This window comes from Podarcis vaucheri (assembly GCF_965113315.1).
Source record: "Podarcis vaucheri genome assembly, chromosome: 10".
NCBI classification, from domain to species: domain Eukaryota; kingdom Metazoa; phylum Chordata; class Lepidosauria; order Squamata; family Lacertidae; genus Podarcis; species Podarcis vaucheri.
Window position 1 is genome coordinate 56,935,431 of NC_138748.1, and position 21,605 is coordinate 56,957,035.

General features: G+C 41.5%; 1 protein-coding gene across 15 annotated transcripts in view; it reads left to right on the top strand.

Annotated features, from left to right (window-relative positions):
• Positions 1–21,605, top strand: part of CACNA1C (calcium voltage-gated channel subunit alpha1 C) — a gene marked incomplete at its 5' end in the record, with an annotated part of 519,781 nt that overhangs the window by 20,725 nt on the left and 477,451 nt on the right. Inside the window, one exon of one of the 15 annotated variants that reach the window (XM_082240314.1) lies at positions 14,996–15,127. The exons of the other annotated variants lie outside the window; for them this stretch is intronic. Within the exon in view, the coding sequence (XP_082096440.1) occupies positions 15,124–15,127 (4 nt within the window). Of the gene's footprint in view, positions 1–14,995; positions 15,128–21,605 lie in introns of those variants that run through there. 15 annotated transcript variants of the gene reach the window in all.

Below are 21,605 nucleotides of genomic sequence, written 5' to 3' on the forward strand. Positions count from 1 at the left end.
AAACCCAGGTTCAAATTTCCACTCAGGCCACAAAGACCTCTGGGTGACCTTGGGCTAGAGTCAGCCCAGCCTTCCTCAGAGGGTTGTTATGAGGGTAAAAAGCAGAGGCAAACCATGAATACTGCTTGCTTTAAAATGAATAAACTTGCTGTGTTGGAGGCAGGCAGCGGGGTTCAGGCTGGGATTCTTGCAGTAAAAATAGGTATTATGAATATGTGTCCTTATGTTCATCTATGAAATATTGGAGGGTGTGTTAAAGCCAGATGATTAATCCAATAAAGAAGAAGGAAAAGAATCATAAATTGACAAGCCTACTTTCAACCTGCTCTAGTGTAAAGAAAAATAATAACAGAAAACTGCATTGTCCTGGAAACTAAAATGGACAAGAAATAATACTTTCCTGTAGCCTAATATACTTCAGCATTTTGTTAAATGTATTCCCATATTATGGCCATTTAAAATGAATGAAATGACTTTTCTTCTGGAGCCTGACCTTCATTTAGCACATCCATTCTGCTGTTTGAAGGAAGAAGCATTTGGAATTTGCCAGCTTCATACTTTTATCAATCTCATGTCTGTTCTAAGACAGCCAGGACCTGTCTGCAATATGGAGAGGAACATAAACTGTTTAGATAAATGCCAACTTTTTCTATTTCATAGCATAAAAAACACTTTCAGCCATAGAGCAAAATCAGCTCATTCTATATATGATACATAGCTTATAGTATACAGGATCAGTATCAGCTACACCAGATTCCCATTTTAACTTTCAGGCAAAAAGGCCTCTAGATAACACCCATTCTTATGAATAATTATCTAAGCCAAATATTTGGAGATTGCCCCACTCTTTATATGACTATTAGGTATGATAGCCACCTGGCTGACTATGGGCGAGAAAATCAATACCCACAAAAGCACATCCATATTGATTTATCTTCCCTCTAATTTGCTATTTTGGGGAAACCAGCTATTACTAGGATAATATTGTATAAAGATTCTCAGGCAAACAGACTTGCCATTATATCTGGATTGAGAAATTTCTTTTCTGTTGAATGATACTATGATCAATATCGCTAATTTATTGGAGGGATTCCTCATCAAGGTGCTTCCAGAAATAGACAATTTTGCAGCAGCCTGGGTGCTTTGACATGGGGGCCTTATACTGCAAACATGTCATAAAGGTCCAATTTTTCTGTATAGGACTTCCACACATTCCCATTTTTTCATTGATAGATATCAATCGCTATTCCACTGATTACTGTCTACATCAGCGGGTGGAGCTTGGCAGAATGTATCTGTACTGTGGTTTTGTGTCATTCTTCCCCCGCTCTCTACTCACTTTACTGTTCTGGGCATGTGCACAACTATTTCTGTACCTTAGTGGGTGTACCTTTAATATAACATCCCAGAAAGTGTGCAAGAGCAGATACTACCAGTTGGTAAAGTGGAGGCTTGTTATTTTTAGCAGGGGATGGTATTCATTTCCAGTTTGTTTGGTTTTTTAATTAATACTGAGGTTTTGCAAAATAGTAATATTTACCTAACTAGTTTATTTGTGCGCATTGACGTTTGCTCCGATTCAAGCAGTAAAGGGGGAAGCGGAAGGGCAAATGGAAAACTGCTCAGAGATGTGCTTTCTAGAATGAAATAAGGTCTTAGTGGGTGACTGCCTGGACAGACAAATTAATACCCCCAAATTAGTCTTTCCCTCAAAAGGCTCCCCCATTCCTCCGCATCGCGGCTCAATCAAGCCAAACCCAAAGGACCCGAGGAATCAGCAGCAGAAAACAGCTATGAGTGCCTGGAATCTAAAAACCCAAGAATCAACTACTGCCCTAAACATCATCTCCTGGAATGTTGCCGGCTGGTGCAGATGCCTGTCCCATTCTACAGACATTCCCTTCTACCGTCAAAACTTTAATATCATCGCTCTCCAGGAGACGTGGGCAGCTGAAAATCCATCACTAGAAGGATACAGTGGTGCCTTACAAGACGAAAATAATCCGTTCCGCGAGTCTCTTCGTCTAGCGTTTTTTTCGTCTTGCGAAGCAACCCTATTAGCGGCTTAGCGGATTAGCGCTATTAGCGGTTTAGCGGCTATTAAAGGCTTAGCGGCTAAAAGGCTATTAGCGGCTTAGCGGCTTAGAAAAAGGGGGGGAAAGCGAAAAAAATTGCAAGACTCGCAAAACATTTTCGTCTTGCGAAGCAAGCCCATAGGGAAATTTGTCTTGCGAAGCACATTGAAAAACGGAAAACCCTTTTGTCTAGCGGGTTTTTCGTCTTGCGAGGCATTCGTCTTGCGGGGCACCACTGTACTATACATATGCAGTGAGAGCAGTTGCAGGCAGAGGACCAGGGAGGCTCAAGAGGGGGGGGGTTATGCATCCTAATTTCACTCTGCCTAAATGCCACCTGTAAGGAACTGTCCCCCCTAGAGCACCTAGCAATGGCCCTACTCATATCCTGGGTAAACTGCAGTTTACTAATTATCAACACTTATATCCCCCCAACAAGCAAAAAAACCGATATTGAGGGCATGTGCTTTCTAGGCATGGGCAGGCCTATGCACAGGGCGGGGGGTAGCCAGGTACATTTGCTCTGGGCCTCAGAGGGCTAAGCCAGCTTGAAGGGTGGGTAGTGAAAGACCAGCTGCGTTTTAGTTTGAGTTTATAACTTTATTATAACAAGACTCCTGGCCTGAGCCTCAGGCAAGTTCTGCTTGGGCCTGGGTCAAGTGGGAGCGTGGATGAGCCCTTAGAGGAAGCGTCTGCATAAAACTATACAGTGGTACCTCAGGTTAAGTACTTAATTCGTTCTGGAGGTCCGTTCTTAACCTGAAACTGTTCTTAACCTGAAGCACCACTTTAGCTAATGGGGCCTCCTGCTGCTGCCGCGCCGCTGGAGCTCGATTTCTGTTCTTATCCTGAAGCAAAGTTCTTAACCTGAAGCACTATTTCTGGGTTAGTGGAGTGTGTAACCTGAAGCGTATGTAACCTGAAGTGTATGTAACCTGAGGTACCACTGTAGGTGGGTCTGTCATCTGGCAACTTATGGAGAGTCTAGCTGTGTACCATGGGGCAAAATGAGTACAGTGGTACCTTGGTTTAAGAATAGTCCTGTTTGCAAACTATTTGGTTTACAAACTCCGCAAAACTGGAAGTAGTGTTCCGGTTTGCAAAATTTGCCTCAGTCTAAGAACAGAAGCCGAACGGTGAAAGGGCACCGGTGGCGGGAGGCCTCATTAGGGAAAGCGTGCCTTGGTTTAAGAACGGTTTCAGTTTAAGAATGGACTTCCAGAACGGATTAAGTTTGTAAACCAAGGTACCACTGTATATAACTTTTATTTTTGGAGAGAGAAGCAGGGCAATGTAATGTACTATTATTTAGAGATGGAGTGAGTAACCTTTTTTTCTATTATGGGCTGCATTTCCTCAGGGGTAATTTGTTTGTGGTGGTGGGTCATTTTCTCTCTCTTTCTCTCTGCAACCCTCTTTTTGCTATCTCCTCTCCCCCCCCCCCCAACTTTCTACAAGTTTCTACTTTTCTCTCTCTTTTTTTGCCTTCTTCCTTCTGCCGGCTCATCAGGCTACCAGTGGAAAAAGTGATCACTCTTGCCAGAGGTCATTTGCATGTACAGAAGTCCTCCTTTCCTCTCGCCACCAATACACAAATATTTTGAAACTGAAGACATCAGCAACTGCAATATATTCAGACCAACCATTCCTCCTTTTCAGAACATATAGACAGTCTCCATAATGTTATACGTATGGCACTGGACAGTCCATTAAATTATGTCTGACTTTCCTTGGTTATGGGACTTCCAAAATAGCGTGTCATCTGTTTTCATCACTGGGTGTATTTGAGGCTAAAGGGACATGGAAGAATCTATTCTACAAGGTAGTTTACTAATCACTATGTTTGTTAATACTGTCAAGACAACCTGATTCTAGCTCATGGTTTTATGGGGAGCAGAGCAGCTCCCTCACTGCCAATACTGAGAGTCAGCTCTTGGCACAAGCAGATGATTTGCAGATAACTGGAAGAGTACCACACAGACAGTCATAAATGACTCACCTAAAGGGGATACAGGGTAAGGCAAAACCCAGATGAGATGCAACCCAGAGAGATGCAACGACAGGACAGGTTCAAATCTGCTTGAGTGAAGCCCTCTGTGGAAACTCTGTGGTGGGTCTTGTTATGTTACTCATTGGTGTTAGAAAAACACACTGAACACATTCACACCTGCCCTTTTTCAATATTATTCCATAGGTACCAGGGCTGAAGCAGTAAACTCCAAGTTAAATTAGCCCCGGATCCAATTAGTATCTAAATGTGAGGGCCCCTTTGAGCTTGAGACCCCAGGCCAAATGGCCTTCCTCCCCAGGTAGAGTGGAGGCAAAGCCTGGCAGGACAGCTTACTCTATGGCCTTAACTCTTTCATGCATTAATTAGAGTTAAGCATGTGATTATATGAGGCTGGGTATATCCCACATATATGAGAAAAAAGTAGTTGTGAATGAATGGTGTGTATGTTTTGGCCCTGAACCAAGGGAATTTGGTTCTTGACAGGGGAAAGCTTCCCTATGTCTACCCTAAGGACATCCAATGGGCCACTTTTGTAATAGAATACTAGGATAGTTGGGCCTTTGGTCAGATACAGCAAGGATGTATTCCATGGCTACAGCTTCATGCAGTAGAAAAATATGCGCCTGCGATTGTGGAAATTGTTGCTAAGGAGCTGCTGGTGTAATCAATGGACATTCCATTTTATAAGACATGCTCTCCGAGTACATCTCTGAGGGCACTAGGAGAGCATTGTCTAAATAAGACCAAATTGATCGTGTGGATTATATAAAACAGTAACCAGTTCTGTAAATGGATGAAAACAACATTGCCCAAATGTTTTCAACAGTGTACCCTCCTCCACTGCACAGATGCCTGCTGCTGAACATTTCCTGCTTTCCTAATGGACAGAGTATGTTGCTTTCCAAAGGAAAGCCACCGTCACAAAGTAGGACATTTGTTCATCTAAAGAACCGGAGGAAAACAGCAGCTTCCTGAAAAATAACAGTTTGGCTAATTGGGTCACCCTAGGAGGGGGTCAGATGCCTGCAGATACCTGGCATGCCTGCTGAGCTTCTGAGCCTCTGCAGCTGATCATTTATATTTTCAGATTGATTTTTTAATAAAAGCCTTTTGAGCTTTTGTTTCTCAATGGTTTCTCCCCAGACTTGTCAACTTAAGTCAAATATGAGATGTTTCATACATTGGTTCCCAATGGTTTGGATATGTTGTTGGTGCCAGATGAAACCCAACAATGGATGTAAAATATTAATATCTCATTCATAAATGATGAGTTTTTGCAAGTTAACCTTAAATACCATAAATAGTTGTTTTTGTTACTTATAAGGTTATGCATAAGATTTTGTTACTCATAAGCAACCTTAGGGGGCTATGAGGACTTAAACAAAATAAAAAACTTCCAGAGTACTAGCTGTGTTAATCTGTTGTAGCAAAAGCAACAGAGAGAGTCCTGTAGCCTCTTAATAGCTAGCAGATTTATTATGGCATAAGCTTTCAAGGACTAGAATCTACCTCATCAGATGCATGGAGTGTCACATTGAGATGTTGTGTGTGTGTGTGTTTATTACATTTATATTCCACTTTTCCTCCATCATGCTCAATGTTGTGTACATGATTCCGTACCTACCTCAATTTTATCATCACAACTACCTTGTAAGATAGTTTATGTAGAGACAGAATTACTGGCCAAAGACCATGCAACAAGCTTCTTGAATGAGTGGGGGATGGAACCTCATTTTCCCAGGGTCTGAGTCCAATATACTAACCATTAAAGCATTACATCACACTGGCTCTTATATATATCAGGCATGGGAAACTTTATTTCAGCCTGCAGGGGCAGCATGCCAGTTCTGAGCAGAGCCATAAGCAGGCAGTGATGTTTCTCTTATCTTAGTACAATAGGCTCCATTCTGTGGGATAACCAGCCTCATATAACCAACAATGCTTAAGTCTAATTAATGCATGAAAAGGTGCGTTGGTTGGTTTGTTTGTTTATTGCACTTATATTCTGCCAGACTTAGCCTAGTTCACTTCCCCTGACCTTGGGAGGAAAAGGGTAGTCAACTCTGTTCTTTCCCCAGTCTACCTAAGAAGCTTAATGTGTGAGGAGGTTTGAGCTGGTTGCTCCAGCTCAACTGCATGGCTCTCGTCAGCTATTCTTGAGTTCCTATACCAAAATTTTAGGAACTTTTATCATTTTGTAACTAACTTAAGTTTTACTGCTTGTGCAACTTTTCTGAAGCACATGGACCTGAACTTTGAAGATTTTGTAAGTAAACTGATTTTTTTAACTTACCAATCATGTGGTCTTTTTCCTATGCTAGGGGAAGAGCGAAACTTTGGACAAAAAACTTTTTAAGGGAACATTTTGGAACTCACATGAAAAGGCATCTTTTATAGGTATAACAGCCTATACAGTGGTACCTCAGATTACATATGCTTCAGGTTACATATGCTTCAGGTTACAGACTTTGCTAACCCAGAAATAGTACCTCGTGTTAAAAACTTTGCTTCAGGTTGAGAACAGAAATCGTGCTCTGGTGGCGCAGCAGCAGCAGGAGGCCCCATTAGCTAAAGTGGTGTTTCAGGTTAAGAATGGACCTCCGGAACGAATTAAGTACTTAACCCGAGGTACCACTGTATATAAAATTTGCACCAACACATTCAAGCCACATCAAAGCCAGAGGTTTCTACACAGAGAGATCCTGCACATAATATTTATATATTCCATCTAGGCAAGTAGCAGGCATTATCACTGTTCAAGGACACATTCCAGCCCGGCAAGAGTCCTCAATTAGGGTGCAGAGCAGGTCTGGCAAGTGTCTCAAGGGCTGGGCTGGGCAGGGCAGGGGGACCGAATTGCTGCATTTAGCCCATGGGCTAGAAGTAGCTTACACATGATGTAGGTATGGGGAATGTTTGTTATTCCAGCTGTTGCTGAACTACCATTCCTCTCAGCCCCAGCAAGCATGGCCAAGGGCCAAGGATGATGGGAGTTATAGTTCAGCAATATCTGTTGCAGAGTATAGAACAGTGGGTTGTATCCAAGGCTAATCCTACACAGAGTAGACCCATTAAAATGAATAGCCAAGCCTAACACCATTTCAGTAATTTCAGTGGGTTTACTCTGAGCAGAACTTACTTGGATACAGCCCATTGTAAACACTGGGGTCAAAGTGCAAAGTGTGTTTGCAAAAAGGACGGTCTGTAATAATTCAACACAAGCTTAAATACGCAAAATACACATCTTAAGGGTAAAGGTACCCCTGCCTGAAGGCCTGTCGTGTCCGACTCTAGGGTTGTGCGCTCATCTCACTCTAGAGGCCGGGAGCTGGCGCCGTCCGAGGACACTTCTGGGTCACGTGACCAGCGTGACGAAGCTGCTCTGGCAAGGCTGCACCAGCGCAGCACACGGAAACGCCGTTTACCTTCCCGCTATAAAGCGGTACCTATTTATCTATTTGCACTTAAGGGTGCTTTCGAACTGTTAGGTGGGCAGGAGCTGGGACCGAACGACAGGAGCTCACCCCGCCGCGGGGATTCGAACCACCGACCATATGATCGGCAAGTCCTAGGCACTGCGGTTTTACCCACAGCGCCACCCGAGTCCCTAAGCATGGTTAAATATAGTAACAGCTGTTGTGGGACAGAAAACCACTGCCACTGTTCAAGTTCAAACGAATAAAAACAGAAAGATTAATTTTGTCTGATTAAAATAATTTTAATTGATCATATATCTGCTCAGTTACGGTATATTTAAATAAGTGTGTTATCAACATTTGTGCCTTTATATGTTATGGAAAAACTGTGAGTGACAAGCTGACATTTAATAAGCAAAGATTATCACTCTCTGTTGGAAAGAAAGGCCATTTCTATAATTTCCTGTTTCATTTCATATATTCCATTCTCACAACCTCAACCAAATAGCCACCTGTGGCTGACAGGGATGGTTGGAGGTAAGGGATCTCTGCAAGCAGGCTCTGGAATGGGGTACAACAGGGGTCGAGTGAGACTGAGGTAAACCAATGGTGGGGTCTGGGAAGGGGTTAATAAAGAAGGAAGGTGGGAGCAGCCAGGGCAGGGCAATGGCTGCAGGATATAAGGGATGTGCAGGAGCAAGAAGGAAGGAGGACTTGAAGAAAGATACCAAGGAAAGTGAACTGGCAAGGTCCAGGACAGTTGATGAGGAACTCTAACCTGTTTATTGAGCATTCATCCTGATTTGTTTGAGGGGAGATTAGACAACATCATCTATTTATTGAACATTCACATTGATTTGTTTGTGGAGAAGTTAAAGGATTTTGCCTCAATCAAGTGTTATTCCATCACTTTCCTTATTGCAAAAAGTCAAACTTTGGGAGAAAGTGAAGTTGTTGCCCAAGCCCTCGAAACAGGGATAGCAGAGAAATTAAGATTCAACTTGCATTTAGAGGTGAACCCTCCTAATTGGCAGCTTCTGAAACAATATGAGAACTGAAACACAACCATTCTTCAGAATTCACACTTCTCAAAGTTATGCAATGCTGTGCTCCAGCCAAGTGAACAAAAAATCCCTATACTGCAATAAACCACTCCTTGAAATGCACATATTAGTGAAGATAACAAAGATGCATTATTTTAGGTGAATTGCCTTGCAAAAATGTGTGTGTTTGGCCAAATTACATATCCATGTTTATATTTGGAGAAATTTGCATGCAAATTCTAATGAATTCTCCAGAGGCCTTTTAAAATAAAATAAATAAACTGATGTGGAAATCTGAAGAACTGAAATTAAGATAAGAGAAAACTAAGAGAAACCAAAATTAACAGATGTACGCACCCTTACCTCCAAATCACCTGTTACTGCACAACTTACAGTCCATGGGACTCTCAAGAGTCTTCTCCAGCACCATAATTCAAAAGCATCAATTCTTTGGTGATCAGCCTTCTTTATGGTCCAGTTCTCACTTCCATACAGCACTGCTAGGAAAACCATAGCTTTAACTATACGGACCTTTGTCAGCAAGATGATGTCTCTGCTTTTTAAGATGCTGTCTAGGTTTGTCATCGCTTTTCTCCCAAGAAGCAGGTGTCTTTTAATTTCATGACTGCTGTCATCATCTGCAGTGATCATGGAGCCCAAGAAAGTAAAATCTCTCACTGCCTCCATTTCTTCCCCTTCTATCTGCATACCACCATTCTATAGTGCTACACAAAGGGTGCTTTACAAGCTGAAGAAACAAAATCTACAACCAAAATTAATATTAAATTAATAATTAAAGCTTCCTGCACTGATTCTCAGCAATGTAAACAGAAGCCATTCTTTTCAGTGTTTGGGTGCATGCTTCATTCATGCTGGGTAGGAGATGCAGATAATAGAAAAATGCATGGCCTAAAGCAGTTGTGCTGGCTATGGAAGGTGGGAGTTGTGGTTTAAAATGTCTGGAGGGCAACATGTTGAGCATAGCTGGCCTAATGAAGGTTTCCCTACTCTGAGAATACCCTTCAATGGAGAATACATACCGGTAGTTCTGCTTGAAATGCCTCTCCCTTCTCTTTCTGAGCCTTTGCACACAACTGAAGAACTAGAGTCTGGCAATCTGATTCTCAAGTGAGGGCAATGCCTGTTCAGGCATTGTTAATGACTGTTACTGGGCCAAGTTGGTCAGCAGCTTTCAGCTTCATCATAATGTCAAGGAACAGTGTCAAGCCAGTTATGAAGCTCATGCTTATTCATACATAAAGTTCCAAGTTTAATCCCTGGCACATGGAGAATGCCCCTAAATATCATTTGCTGGGGAGTAATAGCTAGAGGCAGCTGTTCCCTTGATGCCCTGATTGTGGGTTTCCAAGATTCTTCTGGTTGGCCCATGTGGGAAACAGGATGCTGGAAAAGATATGCCTTTGGCATGATCCAGCAGGACTGGTCTATGTTATTATCTCAACTAACAAGGCTAGAAAAGGCTTGGAGTGCTTGCTTCCAGTCTGAAAAGATAATACTCAGCTAGGAGAACCAATCTGCTTTAAGGTAGTTTCATAGGTAAGAGTAATTTTCAGGCACCATTACATAATGCAGGAAGAACAGGAAGGATAAATGACCCCCCTGCTCACTTTTTTTCTTTTCTTTGCTTTTTTCTATCCAGAGTTTAACTTTTGCATCTTCCTTTGTATTCAGTGGCACAGGCTGAATCTTCCTGTCCACCTGCTCTGTATAATACATATAACATCCCAAGAAGCCACCCTGAGCTGAATGGGCAGCATTTTTCTGTGGCGATATCCCACACAATCACATTATGTGAATACTGTGTGAATACTGTACTACAGCATGTGAGCTGGACAGGGTCTCCTGTCCTTGGCAAGGTGACAGTCAAGTAGGAAAGACTTGTACCATCAGCCCTGACCATGTGGTCTGGAATGTTTTCACATCAGAATAGTATGGAATACTCTGGGAAGCAGATCTCATATGTCTGTGAATGAAACTATTGCCCCAAATCAATATATTACATTAAAGTTGAATGGCTTGTTTGAATCCAATGCTTGGGACCCCCCCCCATATTTTTCTTTACCAAAACAAAAACAAAAACTGTCACAGGAACCATCAATTTAGACTGGGACAACAGCGTCAAAGGAGGATGGTTTATTTATTTAATTTCCTGTGCTGCTTTACCACTGACTATCACCCCCGACCCCACCAAAAAACACCTCTTATTTGTCACAGGATCAAGTCTGGAATGGAGGATAGGTGAAAACAGCATCAAGAGCAGACAGGCAGGCTAAGGGAAGATCAAGAGTAAGAAGCAGGCGGAACTAAGCAGAAATGAAGTTTCAAAAGCAAGCAGGCATGACAAAACAAAGGAAATCACACTTCCCATAAGGCACAGTCAGCTTGTTTCGAGTAAAAGATGTTAACCAGACAATTAGTAGCTTCTTCCTTTTGCAGAGTATGTTGAAGGCAGGGATCAAAGAAGCAAGGCAGCCAAATTAGTCCTAACGGTACATAGGAGACTGCCAGTTACAGCTGGACTTTTTGTCTATTTAGCCCAGTATTGTCTACTTTGAGTGGCTGAGGCTTGCCAGGTTCTCTCCCATTTTATAGGTGATTTTTGCAAAACTTTTTAAGAAGTTTTTTTCCAGCAGGCATTGAATTGCCTTTTGCTGAGCAGGTTGATGCAGAAATTTAGCAGGTGAAACTTTTTCTGGCATGGAAATAAATAATACGATTGCAATGAGTTTCACTTGTTTAATTTCTAAGTGTCAGGCGGCTTTTGAAAACACAGAAGATAGGACAGAAAAAACGCGGATAACTCTTAAAGGCAGGCAACATTGTTTTTGAAAACCTCCAGATATATGGGTGATGGGACTGCTAAAAGAGTATAATCAGAGAAAGAGAGAGAGAGAGACTAATGGTGTGCACATACAGTTCTCTACTAGACATCAGGCATTGTTTCATGTGCTAATTTCTGCATGTTTCAATAATAAATCACCCTGCACTCCATGAACCTCATTTCCACCCAGCTGTGAACATATCAGCTTGCACAGTGTCTCACAGATGGAGGAGGAAAGACATGGAGGGATGTGAGCACAAATGTCCTTATTTACTTTGCCTGTTGGCTTCAAAGTCGAAGGTGGAATAAAAAACAGAATTTATATAACAAGCGTACAAATAGTATATTTTTAAAGGAAGAGATTGATCTTTTAGCTTTTCATGTGACTTCTGCATTTATGTGACATACTGTGGAATTCTATGCTTGCTAAGTTAAATGGCACTTAATGCAGCCTAAGGCTGTAACTGTATGCTCACTTACTTTGGAGTAAGGCCCATTTAACTTAGTGGGCTTACTCTCAAGTAAATATGCATAGAATATGGATTTTAGGCTGCAATCCAAGCTCCTCTTCTCTGTGAGTAAGTCCCACTGAATTCAGTGAGACTTTAGAGTAGACATGGTTAGGATTGCACCCTAAATCCCATTCAGCTGCAGTAGGACTTGCTTCTGAATTAACATAGTATTGCAGTGTATGATTGCAATCTTCTATGACTAGAAACAGCATAAATGCATTTGAAAAGACAAGGTCAGCACCATCTAAGTGTCCCTGGGAAAGCATTCTATAAGCAGGGTGCCACCATTGTAAAAACTTTTATGTGTTGGGTATTAAATCAATTGAACACTTGTGATTTACTTTGAGTAAATGTAGTCAATCGAAAAATCGCTTTTGAGTTTTCCTAAGAATAGCTCAACAACTTTCGGGGTGTCCTGGTTTTTACTTTTTGAAATATGTCAACCCTAGGTGTGCATAGGATGAGGCTGTAAGATGACTGCACATAGAAGATACAAAACTGCAGGAAATGATTTCAGAATGAATAAATCAAGTTGATTTATTGTATTGCATTTTGTATCTTTTCACTACTTGGGGAGCCTTCTGACCAAAAAAGTAGTATGCAAATAAACTTTATTACTGGTGCTATTAATAGGGTTTAAACATGCAAGTTGCTCCCTTGTTGAAGTTTGAGTGTCGACAAAATAATTTGCTTAGCCACCTGGCTTATAACTAGTTAATCAATTAAATCTAAATAAAGGTGTTTTAGTGCAACATTTTCAATATCAGTATTTTTTTGAGATATTGAAGGAAATTTAAAACAGGGCTCATCCACACTTACCTTTTGCCCTATGCTTGATAGGCACAGGTCTACGTCCTGGTATGTGTCCAAGCACTTTTTTGCCCTGCAAAACTTGCTCTTGAATACTGAGTCAAAACAAATAGCAATTCGGGTTTTCTGTGGATTTTCGTTTGCTCTGATTCAGCAGTAAAGAGTGGGTTTGTGTGGGGGAAGTGCCAGGGCAAAAAATAAAAAATAAAAAGTGCTCAGGCAAGGAGTTTTAAAGTATGGACCTGTGCCTAGAAATGCAGAGCAAAGGTAAGTGTAAACAACCCAGTCCTAAGTAAAGCTGGGTGTGCAGAAGTTCATTCAAATGTGGACAGCATACAATTGAGTCGACAGCTTAATAAAAGCTACTGCTCAATGTAAGAAAGGCCAGGATTTTCCTCTTTGCATTTCCTGTTATAGCAACACACTGGAATGACAACAGTCCCCAAATTTGCCCTTACTAATTAATCAATTAAGCTTTCATTTATGAATGCACAGGTTTAAAGTAATTAAACTTTGTAGCCAGATAAATTAACTCAGCATTGAAGCACATAATTCAGTTACTCTTGCTGCTTTTTCCAACATCTCTATGAAAATAATCTCCAAATTCTAACTTGATAGAGCAGCTACCTGTACAGTGGGACCTCGGGTTAAGTACATAATTTGTTCCGGAGGTCTGTTCTTAACCTGAAACTGTTCTTAACCTGAAGCACCACTTTAGCTAATGGGGCCTCCTCCTGCCGCCGCGCCGCCGGAGCACGATTTCTGTTCTCATCCTGAAGCAAAGTTCTTAACCCGAGGTACTATTTCTGGGTTAGCGGAGTCTGTATCCTGAAGCGTATGTAACCTGAAGCGTATGTAACCCGAGGTACCACTGTATATAGTTTGGAGAAGGTGCCAATTCATCCAAAGTTCATTTGAGCGCAAAGCAAGAGCAAACTATGTGGAGGTGCCTGAGGTTTTTTTTTTTGGCTTGGTCACATGCCTCCTATACACAAAAGCAAGTTTGGTTTGTTTCTTTCTATTAGAACATATCCACGCCATTCATTTAAAGCACATGGCTTCCCTCAAAGAATACTGGGGATGGTAGTTTGTTAAGGCTGCTTGGAACTGTAGCTCTGTGGAGGGAAAACTATAGTTCTCAATATATTTTGTAGGAAGCTTTAAATGTGTAATGTGGATGAGACCTCAGATTTTAAGACAGCTGAAAGTAGGTTGAGGGAAGCATCCAGATTTACTCAGATTTAATTTCTCCCATTTGCATTGTTTGGCCAAGCAGCTTGTACAGGTCTTTGAAATAATATGAAACCAGTTTACGGGAGACAAAAGTGGGGTAAGATGAGGGTACACACAACAATCAGCTTCTGGCTGCTTTCTCTCTTTCAAACTGCCTTCAGCCTTGGATAAAAAATACACATTCATCTGTATATATTTTTTTTGTTATTTCGCCCTAGTGTCATGGGAAGAGCAAGATTAAGTGAGGTTGTTGATGCCAAATTAGAATGAAACTGCTCTACAGTATATTGTTCTTTCCGATATATTGCTCTATTTTGTTGGTATTCTGGTGGACTTTTAGGTGCAGAGCCCATCCAGAATTTGGCTTGCCAGTTACTTCTGACATGTATTTTATATCTCCAGCTATCCAGTTCAATTATAGTTTAACAAGAGAAATGGGATATGATAGGCTTAAATGTAGCACTGGGGCTAATCAGATGTATTCCCATTGATTTTAGGTGGTATTATACCCAGTTACCCAAGGCTCAGTATGGCCTTATGTCTATCAGAGCATGCAGTGAAAGGGATCATAATTTAATTCCAACTGGTTAAGTCAGCTAACTATTTGACTAGATTCTTTCTAATTTCTGTTAGTGTGGTTAGTTTCATCTTGGGGTGTGTGTGTGTGTGTGTGTGTGTGTGTGAGTGAGAGAGCGAGAGAGAGAGAGAGAGAGAGAGAGAGAGAGAGAGACCTATTTGTTTAATTGCAAGACAGGAAGTCCACCTCAGTCACACAAAAAGGTGGGCGGAGACCATCTGGCAGTTGTATTTTACTGCAACAGCGTTCCCTGCTGTACCTTAGGGCAGCAAGTTAGCTTAGGAGGTGTTAGTGACGTGGCCTACACGTCCTCTCACTGCTGCTACCACCCTGTTCTGCCCTGGAATCTAGGCCTGACCTGGTATCAGACATGGAGCCCTCAGAAGATGAATCAGACACCCCCAATTTGATGACTTTGAGAAATTGGGGGCGCAGGAAGAGACTGAATCCAATGCTGATACTCCCTTTCAGGGAGCCTTTGGCTTCATAAAGAACCGCAGGGACTTTCTGAGGAAGAAGTGGAGCGACCCCTGCAATCCTTGATAGCACAGGCTTCAGATCCAGGCTGAAAAGTGATGTCACTGTAGGAGTCATTGGCCTATGTATGAGTAAGTAGTCTATTTGTGAGTAAGCAATCCTTGATACTCCTTCACTGCTAGCATGTGTGGGTTTGGAGGCCAGAGGATATAAGGCCTAGCTTCCGAGTCTCCCAGTTGCTGGAAACAGTACAGGTACTGATGGCTTTATGTTCTGTTTCCTGAATGCCCTGTGAGATTGTCTCTGGATGATGTTTGGACAGACTGATTCTCTTTGCTTGACCTTGTTTAATTTGGATTTGTCCTCTTTGGTGAATGCTTGTATCTTCTGATGCTGGGACCCCAGTCCCTGAGGGAATCACCTGGAGCATGATGCGGTCCCTCATACACCACCTGAGATGGCTGCCTAACAGTAGAGAAGGCCCTGTCCTCCTCCCCCCCCAAAAAAAAAACCTGTTCTCCTCAGCTGAGCTCTGATACTGGCTCAAGAGAGAATAAAACATTTGGGGGTGATGAGAGCTATAGAGAGGAGTGAGCTTTCTCATCTATGCACTCTTTTTGTTCTAAGAGTCTGGTGCACGTGCAGCTAGCTGCATGTCCCTCACTTCATACTGTGAATGGGGCAGATCTGGCTTTAATCTGGTCCCCTGCTTTTGAGTTTGCCTGCAGCTGCTCTGGTATGTTCAGTGTGAGAATTAAACCCATCTATTATGACTGTTTGGTGTCCCTGATTTTACACAGAACTTACAAAAGCAGGCACAGTTCACTGCTGTTTACTAGCGACCTTGTCGTCTTCTCTGAATTATGGGCAGCCGCCTTTGATCACAGGGACCTGCTAGTCACACTTGTGATCCGGTCCTTTGGCTTTTTGTTTTTGGCAGGTGGGTAGTAGTGAACATTTCCTAGGCCCCACTACAGTCATAAATTTGGGCAGAAAAAGAATGAATTATGGGTGGTGAAAGCTCAGGCATTTATGGAAGCAGGATTCCTTTCCCCCTTTCATTTCAAAAATAGAATCTGTACTAAAGAAGATTGGATGCAGTACTCTAGTCTGAAAAACAAAACCTAGGATTTTTCCCCCTACAGCAAGCACTTCAAATCTGATAATATGAGAGAAACATTCTCACACATACCCCCATTAAGGAGTTAAATTATAAGACAGAGCATTTTTGAAATATAAAAATAGAGCATGCATTGTTTCTGTGATAGGGATTAATTGTTTTATCCCTTGTTTCAGAATAATTCTAACACACAATCAAGCACTGGCATACTTTTCCTCTATCAATAAGAAAATATATTCCTGAGCCAAGAAAGAAAATATTGTTTGAATCACAAAGTAGACATGCAATATTATATTTAGAAGTTTGGCTAATATAAATGTCTCTCTTATGCAAAGTGAGAAATCATTTTTGTTTCTTGGGGAAAGGCATGTGATTTTTGGAAATCAATTGATGCCTTGTATTAAAAAAAAATATTAATAGTCTATCTGATTCTTCCTCCAAGGATAAGTGGGCAGTAGCCATACTGGGGATCTGGATCAAGGGGGCAGGGCCCGCAGGGGTGGCAGGCAGAGGAGCAAGAAGAAAAGGGCAACTCCTGTGGGGCTGCTGCAATCTCTTCATACTGTAGTTTGCAGCACCACCTGTCTGCGGCCAAACAAACTGTAGCATGAGGACATTATTACATTTTTATTACTGTATATGTATAGACAGAAATGTGTGAACTCACAGGTGTACTGTTTAAGCCAGTTGTGGCCTGTGTTGCTGAGAAGCCACACCAAATATTTTGCACATGGTTCCATAGATACAAATCTGCATCTTATAAATTAACATGTTTAGATGTAAATGTAGAATTCAAATATCAGAGGGGGTAAGGCAAGCAAACTCATTTCCCACCCAAATTATCCTAAAGTTATTAAGTGAGTTCATATTCTACTGTGCCACTCCTAGATGTAATGGGCAGGTCAGGAAGCTACATCTGGTCATGTTCTGTACAAGGGCCTTAATAGTGACAGCCACAAACAATTTGCTGCCTGAAATGGAGCCCAAGTGGTATGCTTTTCCACCCCCGCTAGGGCAAACAGTTTTTTTAAAAGGTCTTACAGTACCATTCTACCAATTCCTGATTTCATCAGTTCCCCACCACCGCGTCTGTTGTCTGAAGCACATTGCTTTGCCTTGTTGCTTGACAAGGTTAGCCTTGAGCCTTAGCAAGAAATAAGAGATAAAGCAGGAAGCTTTCCAAGGGCAAATAAGGTAGAAAAGTAGAAGCATGATAAACCATGTTATTATTAACAACTCTATCCTGACAAATTATCATGCTTAATTGTGCTTAAAATATGTGCTAAGAAGACTGTGCATCAAGGAGGACAAGACACTTAATCTTTCTGTTTCAGTCTGCATGCTATGCAGCTGATTTATTCATCCTGCATTAATTCAGAGTTTCTGTCTTCATGAATCTTCCCTTTTGTCAAACCGGCTGCAAGCTTATGTGTATTCTCTAGTGGGCACAGTGTGTTAAATCCTGGACCTTGCTTCTGCCAATGTTCCCCCTCTAAGAAGCTCTGCCAATGATCACCAGATACCCTTCTGCTCCTCTCTTCTCTGTTACATCAGGACAGCCCATCTAATCGCTGTCAGGGACTTCAACACCTCCACCAAATCACTTACTACACTACAATATGGATTCTCCTAATGTGGCTCCATTCTCTTCTAGACTATGGAGTTTCTTTCTTCGACCTAGCTTTAAAATGTTTGATTTGGAAAATACATAATTCAACAGCCTCTGCGATTTTTATAAAATTTCATACCCTTACTTCACCATAAGGTCTCAGGCCATGGGAAGCTGTATTTTACTGAGTTAGATCATTGGTGCATCAATCTTGTCTACACAGTGAGTGGCAGCAGCTCTCCAATATTTCAGACAGGGGTCTCATCCAGCCCTATCTAGAGATACTGGGGATTGAACCTGGGACCTTCTGCATGCAAAGCAGATGCTCCTCCATGGACCTAGAATCCTTCCCAATTTACAACAACCATAAAAAAAATCATACAATAATAAAAACAAGTAAAATAGTTCCAAGCTAAAGTAGTGTCATATAGGTCAAACAAAACAGAAGTATGTCCCACAGAAACAACTGTCAGAGGTCAGGGCAAACAACAAACAAGAGAAGCTCTACAATGAAGATGTGTGTCTTCTCTCTCCTTCCCTCTTGTTTTTCTGTATTTTCTGGTGCCAAAAGATAATTGTTGCATCCATTTCTCTTTCTCACCATTTGTTCAACTGTTGGCTAACATTTTTGCATATGTCTGTTTTTCATTTGGATGGCAGAAGTTTGTGATCCATTTTATTCTGTTTTCAGCACTTTCCCCTAAGGAATACATTTTATTTTAAGCCTTTGAAGCCTGAGTTTTAAATACTTTCAGTATTTGGCCCAGTAAATACTGACAGTTGGCTTTCTCTAGCAGTGGGAAATTTCGAGCAGCCTTCACAGAGGCAAAAGGCATGGTAGGATAATAGTCAGTTGAATAATAGTTGAATAAGCCATTAGCAGTGAGTAGATGTAGTACACTAATCTATCATCTATCTATCTATCTATCTATCTATCTATCTATCATCTATCTATCTATCTATCTATCTATCTATCTATCTCCTATATCCCGCCCTTCCTAATAAAAGAACCCATAGTGGTAGTGCTGCCTTAAATCCTGTGTGGTTGAGAGCTGAGTAAAAAACTAACTTCTGCCATAGAGTTGCTTTGGGAAATTCTCTCTTTCTCTCTCCCCTTCCATTCCTCATCTGTAAAATGAGAACTGATAATGAGCTATCTCAAAAATTTGCTGAGAGGATAAAAAGTTAGTTTGCATTCTACCTAGCTGCATTACAGGAACAGGTGACTACAGGAACAGGCGAGACAACATGACCCACTTACTTGGCCTTGCTGGATCAGCTGCCATTTGGTTCTTCCCCTCCCAGAACTGTTCCCATCATAGGCCTTTCCACTTGGTCATGACAGTTATGTGGTTATATGAATTTGCTAATTTTCCTCTTCTCTTTCTCCCTCCATTTTTGTATCATATCTATTAGATTGTAAACCTGTGGCCTGTCCCTCTGTTTTAATTTTATTATTATTATTTGTATTTGGGGGGCTTTTCTTTCCCCACAACTTATTTTACCTCAGAAAAAAGGCTTGCCTGGATTGATGGCTTGTGAAAAGTAGGTTTTTTGCAGGCCCAACAAAACTCATGGCAAATGGGTGAGAAGCTGACAAGCAGACCATTCTGGGAAGGTTAATATTTTTTGCATCTACCAGTAAGTCTTTTCTTCTCATTCTGGAGATGCAGTAATGAGAGAAGCTTCTTTTGGTGCAGAGCATCTGCTTGCATATAGAAAGCCCCAGGTTCAATTCCCAGTAGGACTGGGAATGTTCCCTGTCTGGAACCTTGGAGAGCCACTGACAGTCAGGGCAGACTATATTGAGCTAGATGGACCTATAGACTGTCTCAATATAAGGCAGCTTCCAACTGACACGGTGGATATAGAGCATGGGTAGGCAAACTAAGGCCCAGGGACCGGATCCGGCCCAATTGCCTTCTAAATCCGGCCTGCGGATGGTCCGGGAATCAGCATGTTTGTACATGTGTAGAATGTGTGCTTTTATTTAAAATGCATCTCTGGGTTATTTGTGGGGCATAGGAATTCATTTATTTTTATTTTTTTCAAAATATAGTCCGGCCCCCACAAGGTCTGAGGGACAGTGGACCGGCCCCCTGCTGAAAAAGTTTGACCCCTGGTATAGAGGCATAGCGGTTCTCCCAGTGCTGTTGACTCCACCAGGTTTCCTCCCTGTAGAAGCTGGATTGCCACCTCTGCTGCCTTGTGTTTGGCTACTTATACTGTACTCTAATTCAGTTGAATGCTGTCATTTATGTAGCCATAAACTGCAAAAGCCATTCACAAGAGTTGAAGTATTATCAGACTCTGGGGAACCCTGAAGTTTACCAAAATACAGTCATATCTCGGGTTACGAACGCTGCGGGTTGCTCAATCCCCATGAAATGCTGTCTGGCTGTTGTTGAGAGAAAGATAAAACTGAAAATGTGGAAGTTTTAGGAGTCAAACCTACAGTAACAATACATATCTATACTAGTTAGTATGTGAAGGAGTTAAGGACCACAGAGTTCTAAATTCTTAGAGCAGACTCTATGGTGTCACATCCCCTTTTCTTCTGGTTGAATCATGTAAACTGAGCAGACATGTAAGACTCGTGCTCCATGCCCAGACTCCAAGTTTGCAATCAAGAATACATTGTCTGTGTTGTTTCTGCTGTTGTATTGAATGATGCATGAATTATTGTAAGTAAAGCGTTTAAACTTACAAAAGTTGATGATCTATTCACTCTGATGGGGGTAGAGGTGAGGAGCACAATTTTAAATGCTCAATACTGGGACAACCTATATTTCCCATTCTTTGTAAACGTTGCATAGATCTGTGTTTTAAACTCTGCTGGGGGCTCTTTTGGCCAAAGAGAGAGTCAAGCCCTGCAAGCTTTTTGAATTCATGTAGTTCGCCATTTTTCTTTCATAGTTACCGTAGTTCCCCACACACATGGGACTTCAGGATTATCTGATGTTCCCCAGTTATTTCTCAACAAAAACTGAGTAGGCAGATGAATTGAATGGGGTGACTGTAAAAGGAAGATACGCACATTTGTGGTCTGTACAGATCTTTTCCTTGTTCACACGGAGAAACTATTTTTAAATGTCCCCATGGACAGAAGTGAGAGCTGCCCGTAGAAATCAATGGAGAAACCCAAGATCTGAATGTAGCTGGATGAAGTACCAGTGTCTCTTGTCCAACTCCTAAGAAACAAAATAGTACATAGTACAGTGGGCATAGAGTGCTTTACTGTTGGAGAAGAGGTATAAAATCAGGAAGAAGGGGAATAGAATGTAGTGGCTCTGCCTGTTACTCAACTGTTAAACAAATTTGGAGCTTATTCAATAATAGTAGTGGTAGCTGCAAGCGCCTAGAGATTTCCACCACTTTTGCGCAACTGCAGTTACTTGAATTCTGTAAGAAAAACTATGGCTATTTAGAAATGCATTTGTGGTGCAGGTGACTAGTTGATAACTGCTTGGATCATACTGTGGTCTTGGAGTTCACATCCACAGCACCAAACAGTCGAGACCATGTTCTTTTTCTACCACCCATGCCAAGGTGATTGCTTTAAAATTAATGTCTTTTAGAAATTTTTGCATGGTATGCTGGGAGAGGATTTTGATTTATTTAGTACATAACAACATTTTGGGTTGCCTCATTATGTCTCTTGAACAAAACAGCTCTTTTTTCTTATTGCATGCTTCCAACACTTCTATAACACTTTTTCCAAAAGTCTCTGTAAATGGGGCTTCGAATGTCCTCAGAGAACAATTATTCAAAGTAGCAGTGTAATAAAACGTACAGATTTACAGTCAATGATTTAACCAGTCCAATTAGGGACTGTGTAGCAGCTGCTTGTGGTGTTTTGATGATGATTTTTTAATGGTAA